General features: G+C 35.1%; 1 protein-coding gene across 4 annotated transcripts in view; it reads left to right on the forward strand.

Moving 5' to 3' along the window:
* The first annotated feature begins 741 nt into the window (after positions 1–741).
* Positions 742–19,421, forward strand: part of LOC123537189 (CCR4-NOT transcription complex subunit 4-like) — a 37,516-nt gene continuing 18,836 nt past the window's right edge. For 2 of the 4 annotated variants that reach the window (XM_045320814.2, XM_045320816.2), the window contains exons 1-16: positions 742–838; positions 4,594–4,653; positions 7,061–7,129; positions 9,868–9,933; positions 10,292–10,338; positions 10,610–10,699; positions 10,994–11,141; positions 11,417–11,581; positions 12,037–12,104; positions 14,026–14,124; positions 14,839–14,965; positions 15,317–15,501; positions 15,869–16,065; positions 16,406–16,540; positions 17,407–17,574; positions 18,283–18,375. In XM_045320814.2, coding sequence (XP_045176749.2) covers positions 4,627–4,653; positions 7,061–7,129; positions 9,868–9,933; positions 10,292–10,338; positions 10,610–10,699; positions 10,994–11,141; positions 11,417–11,581; positions 12,037–12,104; positions 14,026–14,124; positions 14,839–14,965; positions 15,317–15,501; positions 15,869–16,065; positions 16,406–16,540; positions 17,407–17,574; positions 18,283–18,375 — 1,684 coding nt within the window. In that variant the 5' untranslated portion in view covers positions 742–838; positions 4,594–4,626. The remainder of the gene's footprint in view (positions 839–4,593; positions 4,654–7,060; positions 7,130–9,867; positions 9,934–10,291; positions 10,339–10,609; positions 10,700–10,993; positions 11,142–11,416; positions 11,582–12,036; positions 12,105–14,025; positions 14,125–14,838; positions 14,966–15,316; positions 15,502–15,868; positions 16,066–16,405; positions 16,541–17,406; positions 17,575–18,282; positions 18,376–19,421) is intronic. The other 2 variants (XM_045320815.2, XM_045320817.2) reach the window with 2 other exon arrangements.

Here is a 19,421-nt window from a genome sequence, read left to right on the forward strand (position 1 = left end):
TGATAATTTGTCACAAATAAAGCCTTTTTGATTTATTTTTTCAACTTTTTCAACATCAATGGAAATTATAATTAATTGATGTTTATCAATATTTTCCTTTGATCTTTTGTTGTTTACATTACAGGTCTTCTGCTTTACAAGTGTAACCATTAAATGTTATAAACATTTTTTTTTTCATTTCAACACATTTTTTTTCTTCATATTTTTTATTTCAACACAGTTTTTTATTTCAACACATTTTTTTTTATTTCAACACATTTTTTTTTTATTTCAACACAACTTTTTTTTAATTAAACACATTTTCTACATATTTTACTGCATATTTTAGCTTATATGTTATATGGCATATTATAATACCTTTTTTTTAGAAATGGGGGTTAAAAGTCTTATAAAGCTAAGACAATTCCCCCCCCCCCCATTTGGAAAAGTCTTGGGGGGAAACGTCTTGGCGGGCGGGGTGGGGGAGGGGGGGGGGAATGTCTGGACACCGCTACTTACTAAATTGGTAACAAGAAAATATTTCGTGTTATCAGATATAAATTGACATTCAGACAATGTTTTCCGTTACTATACCACTGAGTTATCGAGGTGAATGTCTAGATATCCGGTTACCGGAAACCTTGAAACTGCCTCATTGACATATATTCGCTTTATTTCTAATGACAGTGACTTGATGCGCTATACTTAGTGGTCATTGATCAAGTAATTCATGGTTGTAATTTAGTAGTATCTGTCCTCAATCTCGTGAGTGTGACATCCGGGCATTCGATGCGTGAATTTGTTGCGCACAAATCTACGATTCTGTCGTCGTTATAATACTTCAGAAAATTTCTGCATTGTAAGCTATCTGTCGTTATTAAGAAATATATTTTTGCCTTATATACATCCATAAGATGTTAGCTAACGTTCGGTTTTACAGAAACTACTTATATGATAACTCCAAGCTGGAAAATACATTGGGAGTTTACCATGTCTAAACCCGATTTTCAGTCTAAACAGCTTGTGAAGGACGGCGAAAATTTTGACATAATATTTCATATTCTGGTTTTAAATAGCACTGAATTATTAGGTCAGCGACCATCTTTATTCTAAAGTTATTACAGGAGTTCTGTATCCTCAACATTAAATTCAAAGGAGATAATTTTTGTTGCAGTTGTGAACAAGGGCACACACCCATTTTTCTTTTGATGAGAAATGATCTAATTATAGATGATAATGATTTAGATATATGACATTTCATTAACAGGAAATCTTTGTTATGCTTATTTATATGTAAGTGATGATAAATAGCAGGCTCACTTAAAGCATACATGTAGATGTGTTGGGGTAGTCGCTACTTGACAAGTAGTTCTGGCTACCACCCAGTAACTTTATTTCTTAATCTTTTTGGTGGCATCAGTTAAGACATATTCTCATTTCAGGGCTTTCGTTTTTGCAAAATTTGGGGCTGAATGTCGGCCACAATCCCCTCTCAGAATAGTGTTTTTTCCCACTTTTTAAAAAAAATTCGACCTCATAAAAAAATAGCAAGCAGAAGGGGGGTAACATTGACAGATATGCGCCATGTAACGTAAACGGCACTTTATACTTATTGCAGTCCCATCCGGACAGATCTTGGCATTTATTAAAAAAAAAAAAACTGGTGAAATTTCCCAATTTAATGAAAGATTCAGATTGTGATTATTTCATCAACGATAAGAGCACTCGTTCAGAATTATGTAATAGGCTAAAATACAGCCCTGGTACTTTTATGTACCAGATTCCTGTTTTGTAGGACTCTAAACATGGGGTTTACATGAAATTCCCTGTATGTATTCACAGTTAAGGTAATTTGTTCACTCTAGTCTGAATACTTTGAAAATGGATCAGCTCAATTTTTTTGGCAAATTTATGATTGTTAGACTTTGGGAAAAGTCACCGCTGTAATTTCACGGTTTGGTCCTGAAAAACTGATTTTATACATTACCCAAGTCGACTCTTCACCCGATTCAAATTGTAAACAATGAAATTATACATGTTTTCAAATTCCATAACAAAAATGATGCTGTAATGTGATGGTGACTCAGCCTAGTGACTGAATGCACAAATGACGGAGGTTATGAGACTTTTATTATATGAATCATTTTGAAACTCATGCATTACTGTTAGTGATAGAAAATGATTTTCAAATAAATCTTTTTTACTATGTTTAAAGAGTGGCCTATTTTATATGTGTTTTTAGCTCACCTGAGCCAAAGGCTCGTGGTGAGCTTTTATGACTGCTCAATGTCCGTCGTCCATCAGTCAACATTTTCTAAAAAATCTTGAAAACCACTGGACAGAATTACTTCAAACTTCACAGGAATGATCCTTGGGTGGTCCCCTTTCAAAATTATTCAAACAAATTGAATAGGGGCGACTATTGAGGCCAATTTTGACTATTGCAATACTATTGATATTGCTTAAAACTATTGCGATACTATTCTATTGCAGGTTACTATTGCGATACTATTGCAATAGTTATTGGCCATCATATTTTATACAGTAAAGCTACCAACTGGCATTGTTACACAGTGTAAGAGACGGCACTGTTTATAATTGCTGTTAACACACATTGAGATGTTTGTATAAATGAAATGGACAGAAATAATTCTAACATTAAATACTTCTTGCATTCCTTGGCTTTGGAACAATAAGTTAAACAATAAACCTATGCAAGGTATACTCAAACGAATCGGCCATTTTGTTGCGAATGTCAACATGTTTAATAACCCAAAGCATCAAAAAAGACGAAAATTAACGGATCGGATTAAGGTGTACCAGCACTAAATGAAGGGCCCTACCGAACAGTTTGCTGTATAATACAAGTAGCCTTCTTTCTCAATAGTACATTTTCTCATCTAAGATTAACAGTTATTTAAATATGTTTAATCACAGTTTCTAAGAAACTAAATTTATTAATTATCTCCCAGACTTCTCAGTCCTTTATGGTAGTTAAATTCAGTGAGGGTAATTATTGTAATGGAGACGTAAACATTTTCTGAGGCGCAAATGAAAGCTGGCTCTGTTTCTTGGTTTATAAATTATGAATTATTTCTGTATTTACTAAAATTTCGAAACTATTGATTGTTGAAGAAACTATCGGCGATTGTTATTGGATCGTGACCTTTCTATCGATGCATGCTATCGGGACACTTAGTATCGCAATGCATCGATAGTTCGATGTATCGTTACACCCCTAAAATTGAATTACATGTAGAACTCCTAGGAAAAAAATTAAAAATCTTCTTGTCCAAAACCGCAAGGCGTAGATCCTTGATATTTGGCTTATGACATCATCTAATTGTCCTCTAAGGAGATTGTTCAAATTATGCCCCTTGGGTGAAAAGAGGCCCTGACCCGGGGGTCCCAAGTTTTGCATAGACTTATATAGGAAAAAAACTTTAAAAATCTTCTTGTCTGAAACCACAAGACCTATGCCTTTGATATTTGGTATGTAGCATTGCCTTGTGGTCCTCTACCAAAATTATTCAAATTTTAACCCTGGAGTGAAAAGAGGCCCTGCCCTGGGGGGTCTCAAATTTTACATAGACATATATAGGAAAAACTTAAAAATCTTCTTGTCTGAAACTGCAAGGCCTATGCTTTTGATATTTGGTATGTTGCATTTGCCTTGTGGATGTTTAACAAGATTGTTCAAATTATTCCCCTAGGGTGAAAAGAGGCCCCACCCTGGGGGTCCCAAGTTTTACATAGACATATAGGAAAAAAACTTTAAACAAAAAATCTTGTCTAAAACCACAATACCTAGGCCTTTGATATTTGGTATGTAGCATTACCTTTTGGTCCTCTACCAGAATTGTTCAAATTATGCCACTGGGGTGAAAAGAGCCCATACCTTGGGGGTCCCAAATTTAACATAGACTTATATTGGGAAAAAATATCTTCTTGTGTGAAAGTTCAAGGCCTAGGCCATTGATATTTGGTATGTAGCATTGCCTAGTGGATGTCTAATAAGATTGTTCGAATTATTCCACTGGGGTGAAAAGAGGCCCCGCCCTGGGGGTCACTTGTTATATGAGTTATATAGGAATAAATACTTAAAAATCATCAGATCATATTTCCTAGACTATTTGATTATAATTACCTGATGACCCCAAGTGATTAGGGGTCACCTGACTGTGACATTGACCTACTGACCTACTTTCTTATTTTTTTAAGATACAGCCTTGAAATTTGGATGACATGTACAGTTTTGCACACCGATTTTAAAACTGACTTTCAGTGACTATGAATAATTGAATATGGCCTACTGACCTGCTTTCTTATATTTTAGCATCAGTTTGGCATTTTAAACATGTGGCTCATATTACTCAGGTGAGCAATTCAGGGTCATCATGACCCTCTTGTTTAAACAAGTGGTAGTTATAATAAGTAAACAATAAATTATTTTGCTTTGGACTTGAGCTAAGCTCACGAAACTCTTGCAGTCTCCATATTTTAGGTAAGTTGTATGTTTTAGCAGCTGATTGTTTAATTATCGCACAGTCCTAATTTATATTTACTCAAAATTTACAAGATTAGATGAGTCATTTGAAGTATATTGTTTTTCAGACGTGAGATTCTACGCTAGAGAGAAAAACAGTCATGTCAGGAAATGATGAACAGATTGAGGTAATTTGAAACCTGTACATAATCATTTAATTGTAACCATTGGTATTTATGGGTAAGACCTTTTTTTTCATGTGTAGAACTGATAGTTCTATGGTTGAGCAATTATAGTCACAGCCTGTGACCACTGTTGGTTGGAAACTGCCTTGACATGTAGAATTTTCATGTGTGGAAGCATCAAAGCTGGTTTCATATTGTGGATGGTTCTACCCAGGTATCAGCTTGAGCCTGAAATAGTGCCTTCAGGGACACTGTGTCTTCCACTGTCAAAAGCTGGAAAGCAGCCATGTGACCTATACATAATTATTTATGGCAAAAACCTTTTTATGTACAAGAACTTCTTTGGATCTATTCAGGATGGTTAAATGAGTACATGTTGCATGCAAAAGGTTGTTTAGGAAAGTTATTTTTATAAAGCAATTTATTTAATGTTAATGTATATTCTCTGGCTCGTGTAAATAGAACTGCTTTAGTCTGCTGCTTCTGTGCACCTATAAAAATCAATAAAAAAGAATAAGGTTAAATTACACAAGAGATGTGCATGCAGATCAATAACTGTGTCTTTTATTAGCTCACCTGTCACAAAGTGACAAGGTGAGCTTTTGTGATCGCGCAGCGTCTGTCGTCCGTGCGTGCGTAAACTTTTGCTTGTGACCACTCTAGAGGTCACATTTTTCATGGGATCTTTATGAAAGTTGGTCAGAATGTTCAACTTGATGATATCTAGGTCAAGTTCGAAACTGGGTCACGTGCAATCAAAAACTAGGTCAGTAGGTCTAAAAATAGAAGAACCTTGTGACCTCTCTAGAGGCCATATATTTCACAAGATCTTCATGAAAATTGGTCAGAATGTTCACCTTGATGATATCTAGGTCAAGTTCAAAACTGGGTCACGTGCCATCAAAAACTAGGTCAGTAGGTCAAATAATAGAAAAACCTTGTGACCTATCTAAAAGCCATATTTTTCATGGGATCTGTATGAAAGTTAGTCTGAATGTTTATCTTGATGATATCTATGTCAAGTTCGAAACTGGGTCACGTGCGATCAAAAACTAGGTCAGTAGGTCTAAAAATAGAAAAACCTTTTGACCTCTCTAGAGGCCATACTTATGAATAGATCTTTATAAAAGTTGGTCAGAGTGTTCACCTTGATTATATCTAGGTGAAGTTCGAAAGTGGGTCACGTGTTTTCAAAAAGTAGGTCAGTAGGTCAAATACTGAAAAAACCTTGTGACCTCTCTAGAGGCCATATTTTTCATGGGATCTGTATGAAAGTTAGTCTGAATGTTCATCTTGATGATATCTAGGTCAGATTTGAAACTGGGTCAACTGCAGTCAAAAACTAGGTCAGTAGGTCTAAAAATAGAAAAATCTTGTGACCTCTCTAGAGACCATACTTTTCAATGGATCTTTATGAAAATTGGTCAGAATGTTCACCTTGATGACATCTAGGTCAAGTTCGAAACTGGGTCACATGCCATCAAAAACTAGGTCAGTAGGTCAAATAATAAAAAAACCTTGTGACCTCTCTAGAGGCCATATTTTTCATGGGATCTGTATGGAAGTTGGTCTGAATATTCATTTTGATGATATCTAGGTCAAGTTCAAAACTGGGTCAACTGTGGTCAAAAACTAGGTCAGTAGGTCTAAATATAGAAAAACCTTTTGACCACTCTAGAGGCCATATTTTTCAATGGATCTTCATGAAAATTTGTCTGAATGTTCACCTTGATGATATCTAGATAAAATTTGAAACTGGGTCACATTTTAGGTCAGTAGGTATAAAAATAGAAAAACCTTGTGACCTCTCTAGAGGCCATACTCTTCATGAGATCTTCATGAAAATTGGTGAGAATGTTCACCTTGATAATATCTAGGTCAAGATCAGAACTGGGTCATGTGCCTTCAAAAACTAGGTCATTAGGTCAGATAATAGAAAAACCTTGTGACCTCTCTAGAAGCCATATTTTTCAATGGATCTTCATGAAAATTGGGTCATGTGGAGACAAGTGAGCGATTCAGGACCATCATGGTCCTCTTGTATTTTCACATGACCATTCTACAATGTACAAACTAAAAACTATTCGACATTGCAAATCAATACTCCTTTAACAAGTAACCCTTGTACATGTTGCGTAAACTCTTACTAGTTGAAATTGTTACTCACATCATTAATAAGGCAGGCAGATTCTGCTCTACTTGTCTCTTGTTATTCTGTTTTACCTTATATGAAAAGAGAAAAAATATTTTGAAATGTTCAGTATTATAAAAATACTTCATTTATGGCAGTATATCTTACACTTGTCTGTATGTTTTTAAATAAGCAAGTTGAATTAACATTTAGTCTTACTTTGCCTGTGTTAGAAGATATTCATCAGGAAATAAAGTTGATTAATGTTTATTATTTCAGTGTCCCCTATGTATGGAACCATTGGAAATTGATGATATTAATTTCTTCCCATGCACATGTGGATATCAGGTAAGTTTTCAGTGGCTTTCCTCCTATCTTTTTGAATTGTTTTGTCGCCCCATGTGTTTGTGGGATGATCTGTGTATGAAAAGAATTGGAACCACTGCCTTACCCTTGCATGATCGTAAGAGGCGACTAATAGGGTCTTAACACTTGGTTTTGCAGTAACTCTGTGATTCCAGCAGGTATGCAAATTTTGATTCCATACCTCATGTTTAATTTCGATGTAAATGAGATGTGGAACCAAAATTTGTAATCCTGTTTGGCGCCATATAACCTATACTGTGTTGGTGCGCCGTAAAACCCAAATAAAATAAATAAATGAATTGTTTTGTCTTCGATCTGCCTAAAGGTTGCTTGAAAGGTGGCCAGTCGCATTTAAGTTAAGATTTTACTTTTTAGCTCACCTGTCACAAAGTGACAAGGTGAGCTTTTGTGATCGCGTGGCGTCCGTCGTCCGTCCGTGCGTCCGTAAACTTTTGCTTGTGACCACTCTAGAGGTCACATTTTTCATGGGATCTTTATGAAAGTTGGTCAGAATGTTAATCTTGGTGATATCTAGGTCAAGTTCGAAACTGGGTCACGTGCAGTCAAAAACTAGGTCAGTAGGTCTAAAAATAGAAAAACCTTGTGACCTCTAGAGGCCATATTTTTCATGAGATCTTCATGAAAATTGGTCAGAATGTTCACCTTGTTGATATCTAGGTCAAGTTCGAAACTGGGTCACGTGGGGTCAAAAACTAGGTCAGTAGGTCTAAAAATAGAAAAACCTTGTGACCTCTCTAGAGGCCATCTTTCTCAATGGATTTTCATGAAAATTGATCAGAATGTTCACCTTGATGATATCTAGGTCAAGTTCGAAACTGGGTCAGGTGGGGTCAAAAACTAGGTCAGTAGGTCTAAAAATAGAAAAACCTTGTGACCTCTCTAGAGGCCATATTTCTCAAGAGATCTTCATGAAAATTGGTCAGAATGTGCACCTTGATGATATCAAGGTCAAGTTTGAAACTGGGTCACGTGCGGTCAAAAACTAGGTCAGTAGGTCTAAAAATAGAAAAACCTTGTGACGTCTCTAGGGGCCATATTTCTCAATGGATCTTCATGAAAATTGGTGAGAATGTTAATCTTGATGATATCTAGGTCAAGTTCGAAACTGGTTTAAGTGCGGTCAATAACTAGGTCAGTAGATCTAAAAATAGAAAAACCTTGTGACCTGTCTAGAGGCCATATTTTTCAAGAGATCTTCATGAAAATTGGTCAGAATGTTCACCTTGATGATATCTAGGTCAAGTTCAAAACTGGGTCACGTGCGGTCAAAAACTAGGTCAGTAGGTCTAAAAATAGAAAAACCTTGTGACGTCTCTAGGGGCCATATTTCTCAATGGATCTTCATGAAAATTGGTGAGAATGTTAATCTTGATGATACCTAGGTCAAGTTCATAACTGGGTCATGTGCGGTCAAAAACTAGGTCAGTAGGTCGAAAAATAGAAAAACCTTGTGACCTCTCTAGAGGCCTTATTTTTCATGAGATCTTCATGAAAATTGGTGAGAATGTTCACCTTGATGATATCTAGGTCAAGTTCAAAAGTGGGTCACGTGCCTTCAGAAACTAGGTCATTAGGTCAAATGATAGAAAAACCTTGTGACCTCTCTAGAGGTCATATTTTTCAATTGATCTTCATGAAAATTGGTCAGAATTTTTTATCTTGATGATATCTAGGTCAAATGTGCTCAAAAACTAGGTCACTGTGTCAAGTAATAGAAATAACGACGTCATACTCAGTTCAACACTGGGTCATGTGGGGATAGGTGAGCGATTCAGGACCATCATGGTCCTCTTGTTGTATATTCTGTTAGAGATTTACGGAATGAAAAGACCCATTACATAGTGATAGATCCTTATGAAATTTTTTTAATAGATGAGAATTTCTTTTTATTAAGTATGATTTCTAGTTTGTAGATATGAGCATGTTTCAACAATCTGAACTAAAATCGAGTTTTAAAACTGTGTCTAGCTTCTGCATGTATTCCAACTGATCATAGTTGCACAACGAAGATAGGCAAAGGCCCCTAAATGGATAATTGTTAATACAAATCTTTCACAAATATATTACAATAAATATTCTATTTTATATCATTCCTTAGGCAAAGTATTTATCAAGTCTATACTTATAAATGTTGAAATAACCCATCAAATTTTTAAAACAGTCAGTGAAAATCTAACTTGTATTGAGAGTTATGTGAACACAAGTAAGTGTAAATAATGAGATGTTAGAGTTTTGAACAAATCTTTTACTTGACCATAATTTGACCCGTGCCATGAGAAAACCAACATAGTGGGTTTGCGACCAGCAAGGATCCTGACCAGACTGCGCAGTCTGGTCAGGATCCATGCTGTTCGCTAACAGTTTCTCTAATTGCAATAGGCTTTGAAAGTGAAGCCACTATGTTGGTTTTCCCATGGCACAGCTCAATTTTGATTAATCACTTTGAAGGTGTAAACTCTTGCTATATTGGTAATGTAACTACATATATATGTATGTAAGTCAGTTATTTTATCTTTCTTACCAGCATCTAGGGTTAGAATGTTTTTATTAAATAGTAAAAATTGTTACTTTTTGCCTGATTAATTAGCCCTTTTATTAACTGCAATTTCACTGTTATGTGTAAATTTTTATACTCTAATGCATTCATATATTGCTGTTGGAGAATAGAATATTTTGATATTGTAATGTTTTTATTTCAGATTTGCAGATTCTGTTGGCATAGGATAAGAACTGATGAAAACGGTCTTTGTCCAGCTTGCAGAAAGGTATGGCAGGAGTTATTGCACTGTATCTGTGAAGTTTAATATAACTTTAATAGATGAAACACAAATTATGGACAATTGTCATTTTTTAAGTGAAACCTCTTAATGAATACTTGCATATCTACTAGGAGGTCTTCACTTCATGTTTAGTTGTTAACAGTGAAGCTATTTTGGTGAAATAAATGTTTATGCTAAGTGGTAAAAATTTGCAAAAACATACAACCCATTAACCAAAAACGAAAACAATGCCCTGATCTGCCCTCTGACTTCTTTAAGTATCCTGGTGTTATAAAATTTTCATTTGCTTTTAAAGTAACATGCCATGTGTTTATATATTGTTACAATTTTTGTCTTATTACAGGCATATCCAGAGGATCCAGCTAAATTCAATCCTCTCACAGAAGATGAGTATGTGTCATGTTTTCATGTAACTTTGTCTCATATTGATCAGTATTCACCAACTTGTTCATCTCAGATGTCTAGGCTTCTAATGGAATTGTTATTTAATCAGTCTACAACATTTAAAATGATACTGTGTTTTGATGTCCTCACCAGTAGCAAATGTTTTTAGTTGTAGTGTACTAGATGACTTTTCAATGATCTTCCAATGATTAATGTCTTCCTGTGTACTTCTTGCAATTATCTACTGAAGCTAAATCTTTCTGTTCCAATATTGCAGGTTACAGAGGATAAAGAAAGAAAGACGTCAGAAAGATCTGCAGAGAAAACAGAAAGCTGCAGAAAATAGAAAACATCTCGCCAATGTCAGGTAAATATTACCGTGCAAGCAATGATATATAGGGCATTGAAAGGGGTAGTCAGGCCAACTGATACAAAGTATTTGAAATCATAAAACTAAATGTTAGTGTTTCAACTTTTTAGGAAATTTTTTTGCCTATAAGGGACTGATGAGTTAGAAGGTAAAAGGAAGTTACTGGTTGCTGTTGTTGATACATATTCTTCATCCTGGATATTTTACGTATACAAAATTAGCAGATGTCCTTTTGCTGAGGAGCACAAAATATGATTAAGCAAAACAAGTACTCATTTATATATATTACAGGGTAGTCCAAAGAAATTTAGTGTTTGTTGTTGGTCTGTCCACAAGATTGGCTGATCCAGAAGTGCTAAAGAAACATGAATATTTTGGAAAATTTGGAAAAATTCATAAAGTTGTGATAAACCAGAGTACATCATATGCTGGTGCACAGGTAAACATTGATCACATCATGTGACTCTAGAAAGGGAATCCCATTATATTGTTACGAGTTTCATATTCTTTGATTTCATGTTTTTAAACATTAGGTAGCATTTAATTTAAAAGAAAAAATAACTGCCATTATCAATTCATGTGGTTCAACTTTTCTATAATGTACCTGTAGGAAGTAAAGAACATTTACAATTTGGATGAAGAAGCAGCTTCCATATGATAGGATTTATACATATGAAACATCATTTCTTAGTTTTATGTTTGATATATTTTCAGGGTCCCAGTGCTAGTGCTTATGTAACTTATAATAAAACTGAAGATGCTCTTAAAGCCATAATAGCTGTGAACAATGTACATATAGATGGTCGAACTTTGAAAGCCTCGCTTGGAACAACTAAATACTGTAGCCATTTTCTAAGAGGCACACAGTGTCCTAAAACAGTAAGATTTTAGTTTTATTTTCATGTCCATTTCCTTCTCTTTCATAGTTCCAATTAAAATTGAATCAATTATGTGCTTATTAGCAGTTTGATTTAATTGATATTATGACCTTTCATGCAGACATGTTATAGAATGCAAATAGAAGGTAGAAGAATGGGCAGTCACGGTCTAGTAGTTAAAGTTGCTTGACTGCATCACTTGACCCTCTTTACTATCGGTTTGAAACCTTGAAAGGGTGTACAACTCTTTCATTTGAGGAAGTCATTCAGCAGGCTTGTGGAAGGTTGATGGTTATACCAAGGTGGCCACTGGTACATGAAATACTGCCCTCTTCTACCTGAACCAGGGGATTGCCTTATTCCTAAATGGTATCATTAAACATAAACAAATATAAATAAACAAGCTTAGTAAATGGTTATATTGTTAAGTGACCCTTTGTTACCTTTTGTTTGCAGGACTGTATGTATTTACATGAACTAGGGGAGGAGGCGGCTAGTTTTACTAAAGAAGAAATGCAAGTGGGGTTTGTAACTTTGTCTCCGTAGTTGGACAGTAGTCCCTTATGGCATCTTGTATAGATCCCTGTCTGTATTTTGAGATTTGTACAGTGTTACCTTTCACTTTAAAATATATGCAATGCTTTTGAGATAACACAGTAAAACACTCTTTGCTTGCAGTGGCAAGGGAATGAGCAAAATGCTCGAGTTTTTAAGCAGTCTAAATATAGAACATATCAAGAAACGATCTGGGGACAGCTTGCATTGCTCAAGTGTGTCTTAGTCTTCCAATGACTTCAGATGCTAGAAGAAGTCTGGATATTGCGTGAGACATGTTTCACTGTTTGTGAAATCAAGTATGTTGATAGGTTTAGTTTCTGAAAAAAACTGTCACCATGGACCAGGGCTCCGGAAATTTTGATAACTCAATCGGTCCGAAATGAAAATCCTGACATCGGCGCTACCCCACCCACTGCATTCCCAATATTACATATTTTGTTAAACGTGATAGAGTAAAGATATAATCATGTCATACATTAAAACTGAGTTACCGGTCACCGCGTGTTTCCATACAATGAAGACAGTTATTCAGTGTTATGTGTGATTGTTACTTTGTTTAAATTTCGATTTTTTTCGGAGAAAATACTTGTAAGGATAAAATTACCGAGGCATTGACACCGTGTGCGTAACTAGTCTAAAAGCCAACGCACGTGACTGGTACCGTATACACGGCAGATACTTTGTGATGTTTCCTCATTCTTTGACGGAATTCTATAAAATACAATTACATGACACATATTCTCTGCTAAACAGTCTCGGTATTTTAAAAATACTCTGCCGCGGACCGAATGTGTATGTTATATGAATGCTGAGATCGAATTTCCCACATGTATAGTACCAAAAGGTCACGCGTGTTGGCCACGGATATTTCATTTCACTTTTGTTGTACTTCAGTAAGCAGCTACATTTTAAAAGTTATATGTTCTCTTCTGATGTAAACAAAATTTCATTTTGAAACGTTTTTTAAAAGACCGATTTGATAAACAGCACCACTCCGGTTTTCTTTATCATTCGTGTTTGCCAGTCCATTTTTTTTTTTCTTTTTCTTTTTTGCACCGTCGGGTTGCAAAGACGATTTTCTGCACTTGTTTCAACTGGAGCCCCAACAAATGAATCTTGTAATTTTTTCAAATCAAGTAATTATAAAACATATTTTGATTGGTTTTCCGTGTGATGTCTCATTAAATCAAAGACCTATAATGTACAATTATAGCTCTTTGATTAAATGCAGTGACCATTTGTTTTTTACCATGATGAAACATAGCCTTTTGAAATAAACCATCTGTCGGATTTTAAATAAAAGAAGTGGATCCCAGTCGAAGTGATTTGGATCCAGTCAGACATATTTGGAAACCAGTCAAAAATGTTTAATACATTGCAGTCGGCTGTCTGCAAACATTAAAGGATGTGCCGCACTAGTACTGATTGCGTCATGTGCTAATTACGGACCGATTATCAAAGTGACAGTCAGACTGTTTGACACGTTTATTGATTATCTGAGGGTGCGACCAACAATTTCCTGCTTGGCAGTAGATGGTGTATTGAGATATCAGACAGAAATTTATACTTTTCTCCATTTTTACGGGACCGATTTTGTTTGTTTTTTCACTTTATGAATCGGTCTGAAAAGTAAAAAATCGGTCCAAAACCGACAAACCGGCAAATTTCCGAAGCCCTGCCATGGACATGTTTAAAGCTATTTATCTTCCATGTCTGCCTGGTGGACTTCACAGATGGAAAATTATTCCTGCATTAATCATATTCTGAGAGAAAAGAAGGAACAAAGATAATGAACTGAAAGATTGTCAAATGCAGTACAAAACATTGTAAATAATTTGATTTCAGCATATTGTAAATGGTTTTGTAACGTTTATAATTTCTTTGCAGTAAACATCAAGAGTATGAACAAAAGCTTTTAGAACAGTATATAAACAGCCAAAATACAGCACAGAATAATGCCAGTAACAGAACTTCATCAACTTCTAGGTAATCTGCATGCTAGAAATTGTAAAATTATTGTCCATAGATAGAGATTAAATACCCCTGTATAAAACTTACAGCAAGATTATATTATTATCAATAATGATTTGTGGAAGACGATAGGTCTTAGGTCAATTATCATCCGCAACTGATTCATGTGAGGAAGTTGTCAGTTACTTGTAAAGAACAAGTTGATACTGGTAAGGAATCTAGGTGAATTTACTTTCATATAATACAGAAATATTATTGAAACACAGTGTTCCATGTGACATTAAACTCAGCAAAGCAGATAAACTCTTAGACTAATCCACCCCAGTTTTTAACATGTAATTTGATTACATAATTTTTGCCGATAAAAGTATTTTCAGTATTGCTTAGCAGCTGTAACTGACAGCTTTATTATTTCATTGAAATTTATCAACTTTCACTTTGTTCAACATCTATTAGTCTGTCACTATCTGGCACAAAATTTTATTTTAGGTTTTCATTCCTTGTTACATATAACGTTGACTTCCAGTTTGACCAGTCCGGTACGAATTTACATTTATATGAGTGATATTTACTAGCAACCCTGATAAGCCTCTGGCTTGTCTGATTTTTATCTAGAAAACAGCTGATTCCTTATGGTCAGTGTAGAAAGAAGTCTGCAAAACCTTTATTTATTGTCCAATCTTAAATTCTTTCTTTTAAATGCCAATAAAGTAGTAGTATAATTTACAGGAAAAAAGCAAGTTCACCTACACAAGTGATACAGCCATCACAGAGTCCCCCACAGAGTGTGCAACACAGTCCTCCAGCACAGTCTACACAACCACGCCAAAATATACACAACCACAACACACAACAGGTAATAAAAACTATGTGTTAGTTGATAACTATGTCACTTGGATTGCAGGAAGAACTACATCCATACCTTGCAATGGCTTGGTTGGTGGGGTGAGGGGGTGCATGTGCAAATACTCTGCTACAATGTCTGCATGTCGTGTAAACAATGGAATTATCTTTTTTTTTTTAAATGATAGTGCTATGATTGGAGACTTTTAATTTTTGTTTGTGAGGTAAAAGTTCATTTTGATAGAGATCTCCCAATAAAAGGTGTGTTGCCAGATTTCGTCCTGTTGGTTAATTTGGAATAGAAAGGGATCATAATGCAAAGAGAGGAAGAAAATGTTAAAGGTTGTGGTACATTTTGTTTCAGATTCCTCCACATACAGCCAACAATGAAGCGTGGCCGTCACTACAACAAAGTGGTGGTAACGCAAATAAAACACAGCTTCCAAATACAGAAAGAAGTCCAGAGAAAACAAAACCAGAACACAACAAAGCTCCGGGTAAACACAGAACTACAGAAAATACAGAGACACAACAACAGCAACAACATAGGTATGTATTTAGAGGCCAGAACATACAGGGAGAAGACGGACTATTTACTTTTACATAGATGAGGGATTAAACCTCGCTGTCATATCAAAACACAATATTTTCAAAACTTTTGATAGGATTTTGAATTAGGTTCTTATTTAGAACTATGTTGTGTCAAACTTCTGTTTAAAGGGGAAAAAAGGGTGTTAAATGCTTATATATTAATATGTATATTGACCTTTTTCTCATTAACTTCTTACAAATTATGCATTGATGTAAGTTAATATACTGGATTTGTTTCAGTGATTAAAGTGGCCAAGAATAAAACTTACAAAAATTTATTTTTTATGATTTATGCATTTTCTCTAAGATATATTTGTTGCTTCAGGCCACAGAACATATACACAACAGAAGTTACAGCTCCTCCAGTGAACACAACTTCTCCACCAAGACAACAACAACCAACTTCTCACAGTATCATAAACAGAAAAGCACTGGGTCTTGATAATACAGACAATCTTTCATTATTTAGTAGTATAAATGGATTTCACGGGGCAAGAAATCCAAAACCTCCCATGCAACCAGGTAGAAAATTTGATACAAAATTTTATCTAGTTTATTCTTTTACTTCACTGTTGTATAAGAAAATATAATGAGTATCTGTTGGTGTTGAATGTATTGAAAGTTTATTTAAAATGTGTTGAATGATTTTGCTCAGGTGTATGTAGAAAATTAAAAAAATGTTGGTGTCAATTACCTAGCCTGGAGATTTGAAGTAAGTGCTAGGCCTTACCTGATTAAAGTTTTTGGCACTATTAGGTCTGGAAGGGTTTTGCAAAATATATTCTAGAATATATTCATTGAATAAATTGAATCAATAAGTGGTAAAAATACATTGAAGAAACATGAAAAATCTGAATTTCAGAAGCACCAGAGATACAAACAACAGAGATTCCTGACACAATACCGGTAAACACAACTACAGATTGGCAAGCCGCATTTGGTTTTGGTCAGACCACAAACACAAATAAAAGCAAAGATTGGCAAGATGATGATTTAGGTACTTAACAGTTTTAACACTAATTAGTGAATTGCTGCTAATTTTTACAAGCAGTCTTTTTTCAAAGACATACCCTGAGTGACTATGTTGTTAGAGTGCAATACTACTGTTGCAGAGGTGGCAAATGAAATCTCTGGCTGAGGCAGATGATTTTTCTTGCCAGTTTGATAAAAGATCTCTGAAGTAATTTTGCCATCACCTTGAATTCATCTGGTGAAACATGCAAGTAACAAGTATGTACTGGGACATATTTCAGGAACAATATGTCAGTATTGGTGCTTAATCTAGTACTTGCGTTTTATTCAGAGAAACATCAAATAACCGAAATACTGATGAAAACTGCAGTTGAACCTTCTAACTACACCGGGGCCTCCGTGGCCGAGTGGTTAAGGTTGCTGGTTTCAAATTACTTGCCATTCGTAGATGTGGGTTCAAGCCTCACCCGAGGCGTTGAATTCTTCATGTGAGGAAGTTATCCAGCTGGCTTACAGAAGGTCGGTGGTTCTACCCAGGTACTGCTTGTGATGAAATAATGCATGGAGGGGCACCTGGGGTCTTCATCCACCATCAAAGCTGGAAAGATGCCATATAACCTATTAATTGCGTCGGTGCGACGTTAAACTCAACAAAATATAACTACACCAACTTCTAGATATGTACATAATTATCCTGTCAATATTTCAGTTTATGGAATAAAATTATGAAAGGGTTGGAATAAAAAATGTTGCACACATACCCTTCATACTACTGCAGATCAAAAACAGGATGTTCACTGATTTAAAGATATTAATTATATCAATACAAAAAAAAAAAATCAAAAGAATGCTTTATTTAAATTTAAAAAAAGACATTTCTATCATTGGCAGGTTTCGATCCACTTGAAGAATCCTCTAGAGGTTTAGCAGATCTGTTAGAAAAAGAAAACGGCCAAAAACAACAGCAACAACACAGTACGTTAGGATTTTCGTCACATAGTTCTTTCCAGCCTCACTCTAGACAGATGCATAACAACATAGGACAAAATCTCCCCCCAGGTAAGTTATTGAGATGTCTGTGGATATATTTTGTTGCCATAGAATTTCTCCTTTCTCCAGCAAAGTCAGTTCTAAAAAAAAGAATATATTCCAACATAATAGCTTTTATTGCTTTTGTAATTTATTTACAGTATTATTTTCCCAGAATATTATGAATGAGCTCGCCTTCAGATTTTTGTTTTGTTTAAGAAAGAAAGTACTTTCTTTTATTTCTAAATATGAATTAAATATAAAAAAAATATTCTGACAGTCATTTCTAGAGTTTTATTATGTAACCATACATGTACATGTAAAAAATACACAAAATTCTCACAAGCATAAGACGGACCATGTCAATTTGATGTTATCTAGCAATAATTTCCGTATATTTTATATTGCAACTGGTGGCGAGTTTTGAGGATTTCATTTTGACAACTTTGCTTGAGAAACAATTCTGTCCTAGAAATGCACTATCCTTCTACCTTAGCTTTAATATAATCTGGAGTAGTTTCTCTGAAAAGATTTCATAATTTTTTTTTTTTTTAAGAAATGCAAAATTCCTTATAAACAATTACCCTAAATGCAAGTTATTGATAGATAATACTTGAATGTTGTGTTGTTTAGTCATATACATTGTACATCTTAGACTTTGGTTTTAGTATACAGTCACATTATGTTGTTCTAGTGTAGACCTATTTAATTTAAAGGGTGGGTGCCCACTTTTTTCAGGGTTTTCACTTAGTCATATTGCACCACAGTCCCAATTAGGCGGTACACAGATTCCCCAGTCGCGTACAAATCACACGTCGGTCACAAATACAGGTAAATCATGTTACATTGGTGCATTGTTATATTTATTTATTTATTGAATCCAGTTTTTACTCTTAAGTGACAATCTAAAATGACAAATTGTGTGTGATTTATCACAGATCTGTGGCAATAGAAGTTCTGAATTTAAAAATTTGAATGGATATACCATGCTGTAAGCTTGTTGCTTTCACAGACATCAATTTAGGCTTGTTAACGTTGAGCTTATATAACAGAAGGGTTTACTACACTAGTATTATTGTCTAGGAATTTCATGCTTCCACAACAAAATCTATACCACTGTATTGCATAATTATGTCTCCCCACACAACTGTGGTGGGAGACGTATTGATTTACTCCTGTCTGTGTGTGTGTCTGTCTGTCACAAATCTTGTCCGCGCTCTAAGTCGAACATTTCTCGTCCGATCTTCACCAGACTTGAACAAAATGTGTTTGCCATTAAGTTCGGTAACTAGCCAAATTGGCCGAGGCACTTCGGAATTATGGCCCTTGAATTACTAAAAATACTAATGCCAGTGATACAGGTCTTGGTGCATGGTTGACTCGGATACATAATGAAGAAGAAAAGCCAATCTAGATGATTAGGCAGTTGTAGGGGGATATGCGCTTTTCCCAAAAGCAGCTCTAATTCTTTTTACAGACCCTGACTACAGTTATACTTCTTGAATATGTTTTTTTTTATTTCTTAATTTATTAGAAGCTCAATTGGTTTCTGTGAAAAAAACAAAACATACAGCTGGCTGCATACATCTACAGTAGGTCTAGGATTTCAGATAAACTGTAAAAATATGTTACAGATTTACTGGTTAATATTACTGACTGTATGTAGACTAAAGTAAGCACTGATTGCTGGTGAGCTGAGCAAAATGCTAGTTATTCAGGATTCCGAGGCAATACATAGAAAGTATAAGGAACAGCCAGGCTCCACATGAATAGCTCAAGAGAGCTCTGGTGCTCAAGCCAGCAGTGTTTTACTGTATTTTGTGAAAAGTTTTATTTTTAAAAAAAAGACCTTTGATGAAAAAAGACAGATCCTGTAC

The sequence above is a fragment of the Mercenaria mercenaria genome, chromosome 17, assembly GCF_021730395.1.
Source record: "Mercenaria mercenaria strain notata chromosome 17, MADL_Memer_1, whole genome shotgun sequence".
Lineage (NCBI taxonomy): Eukaryota > Metazoa > Mollusca > Bivalvia > Venerida > Veneridae > Mercenaria > Mercenaria mercenaria.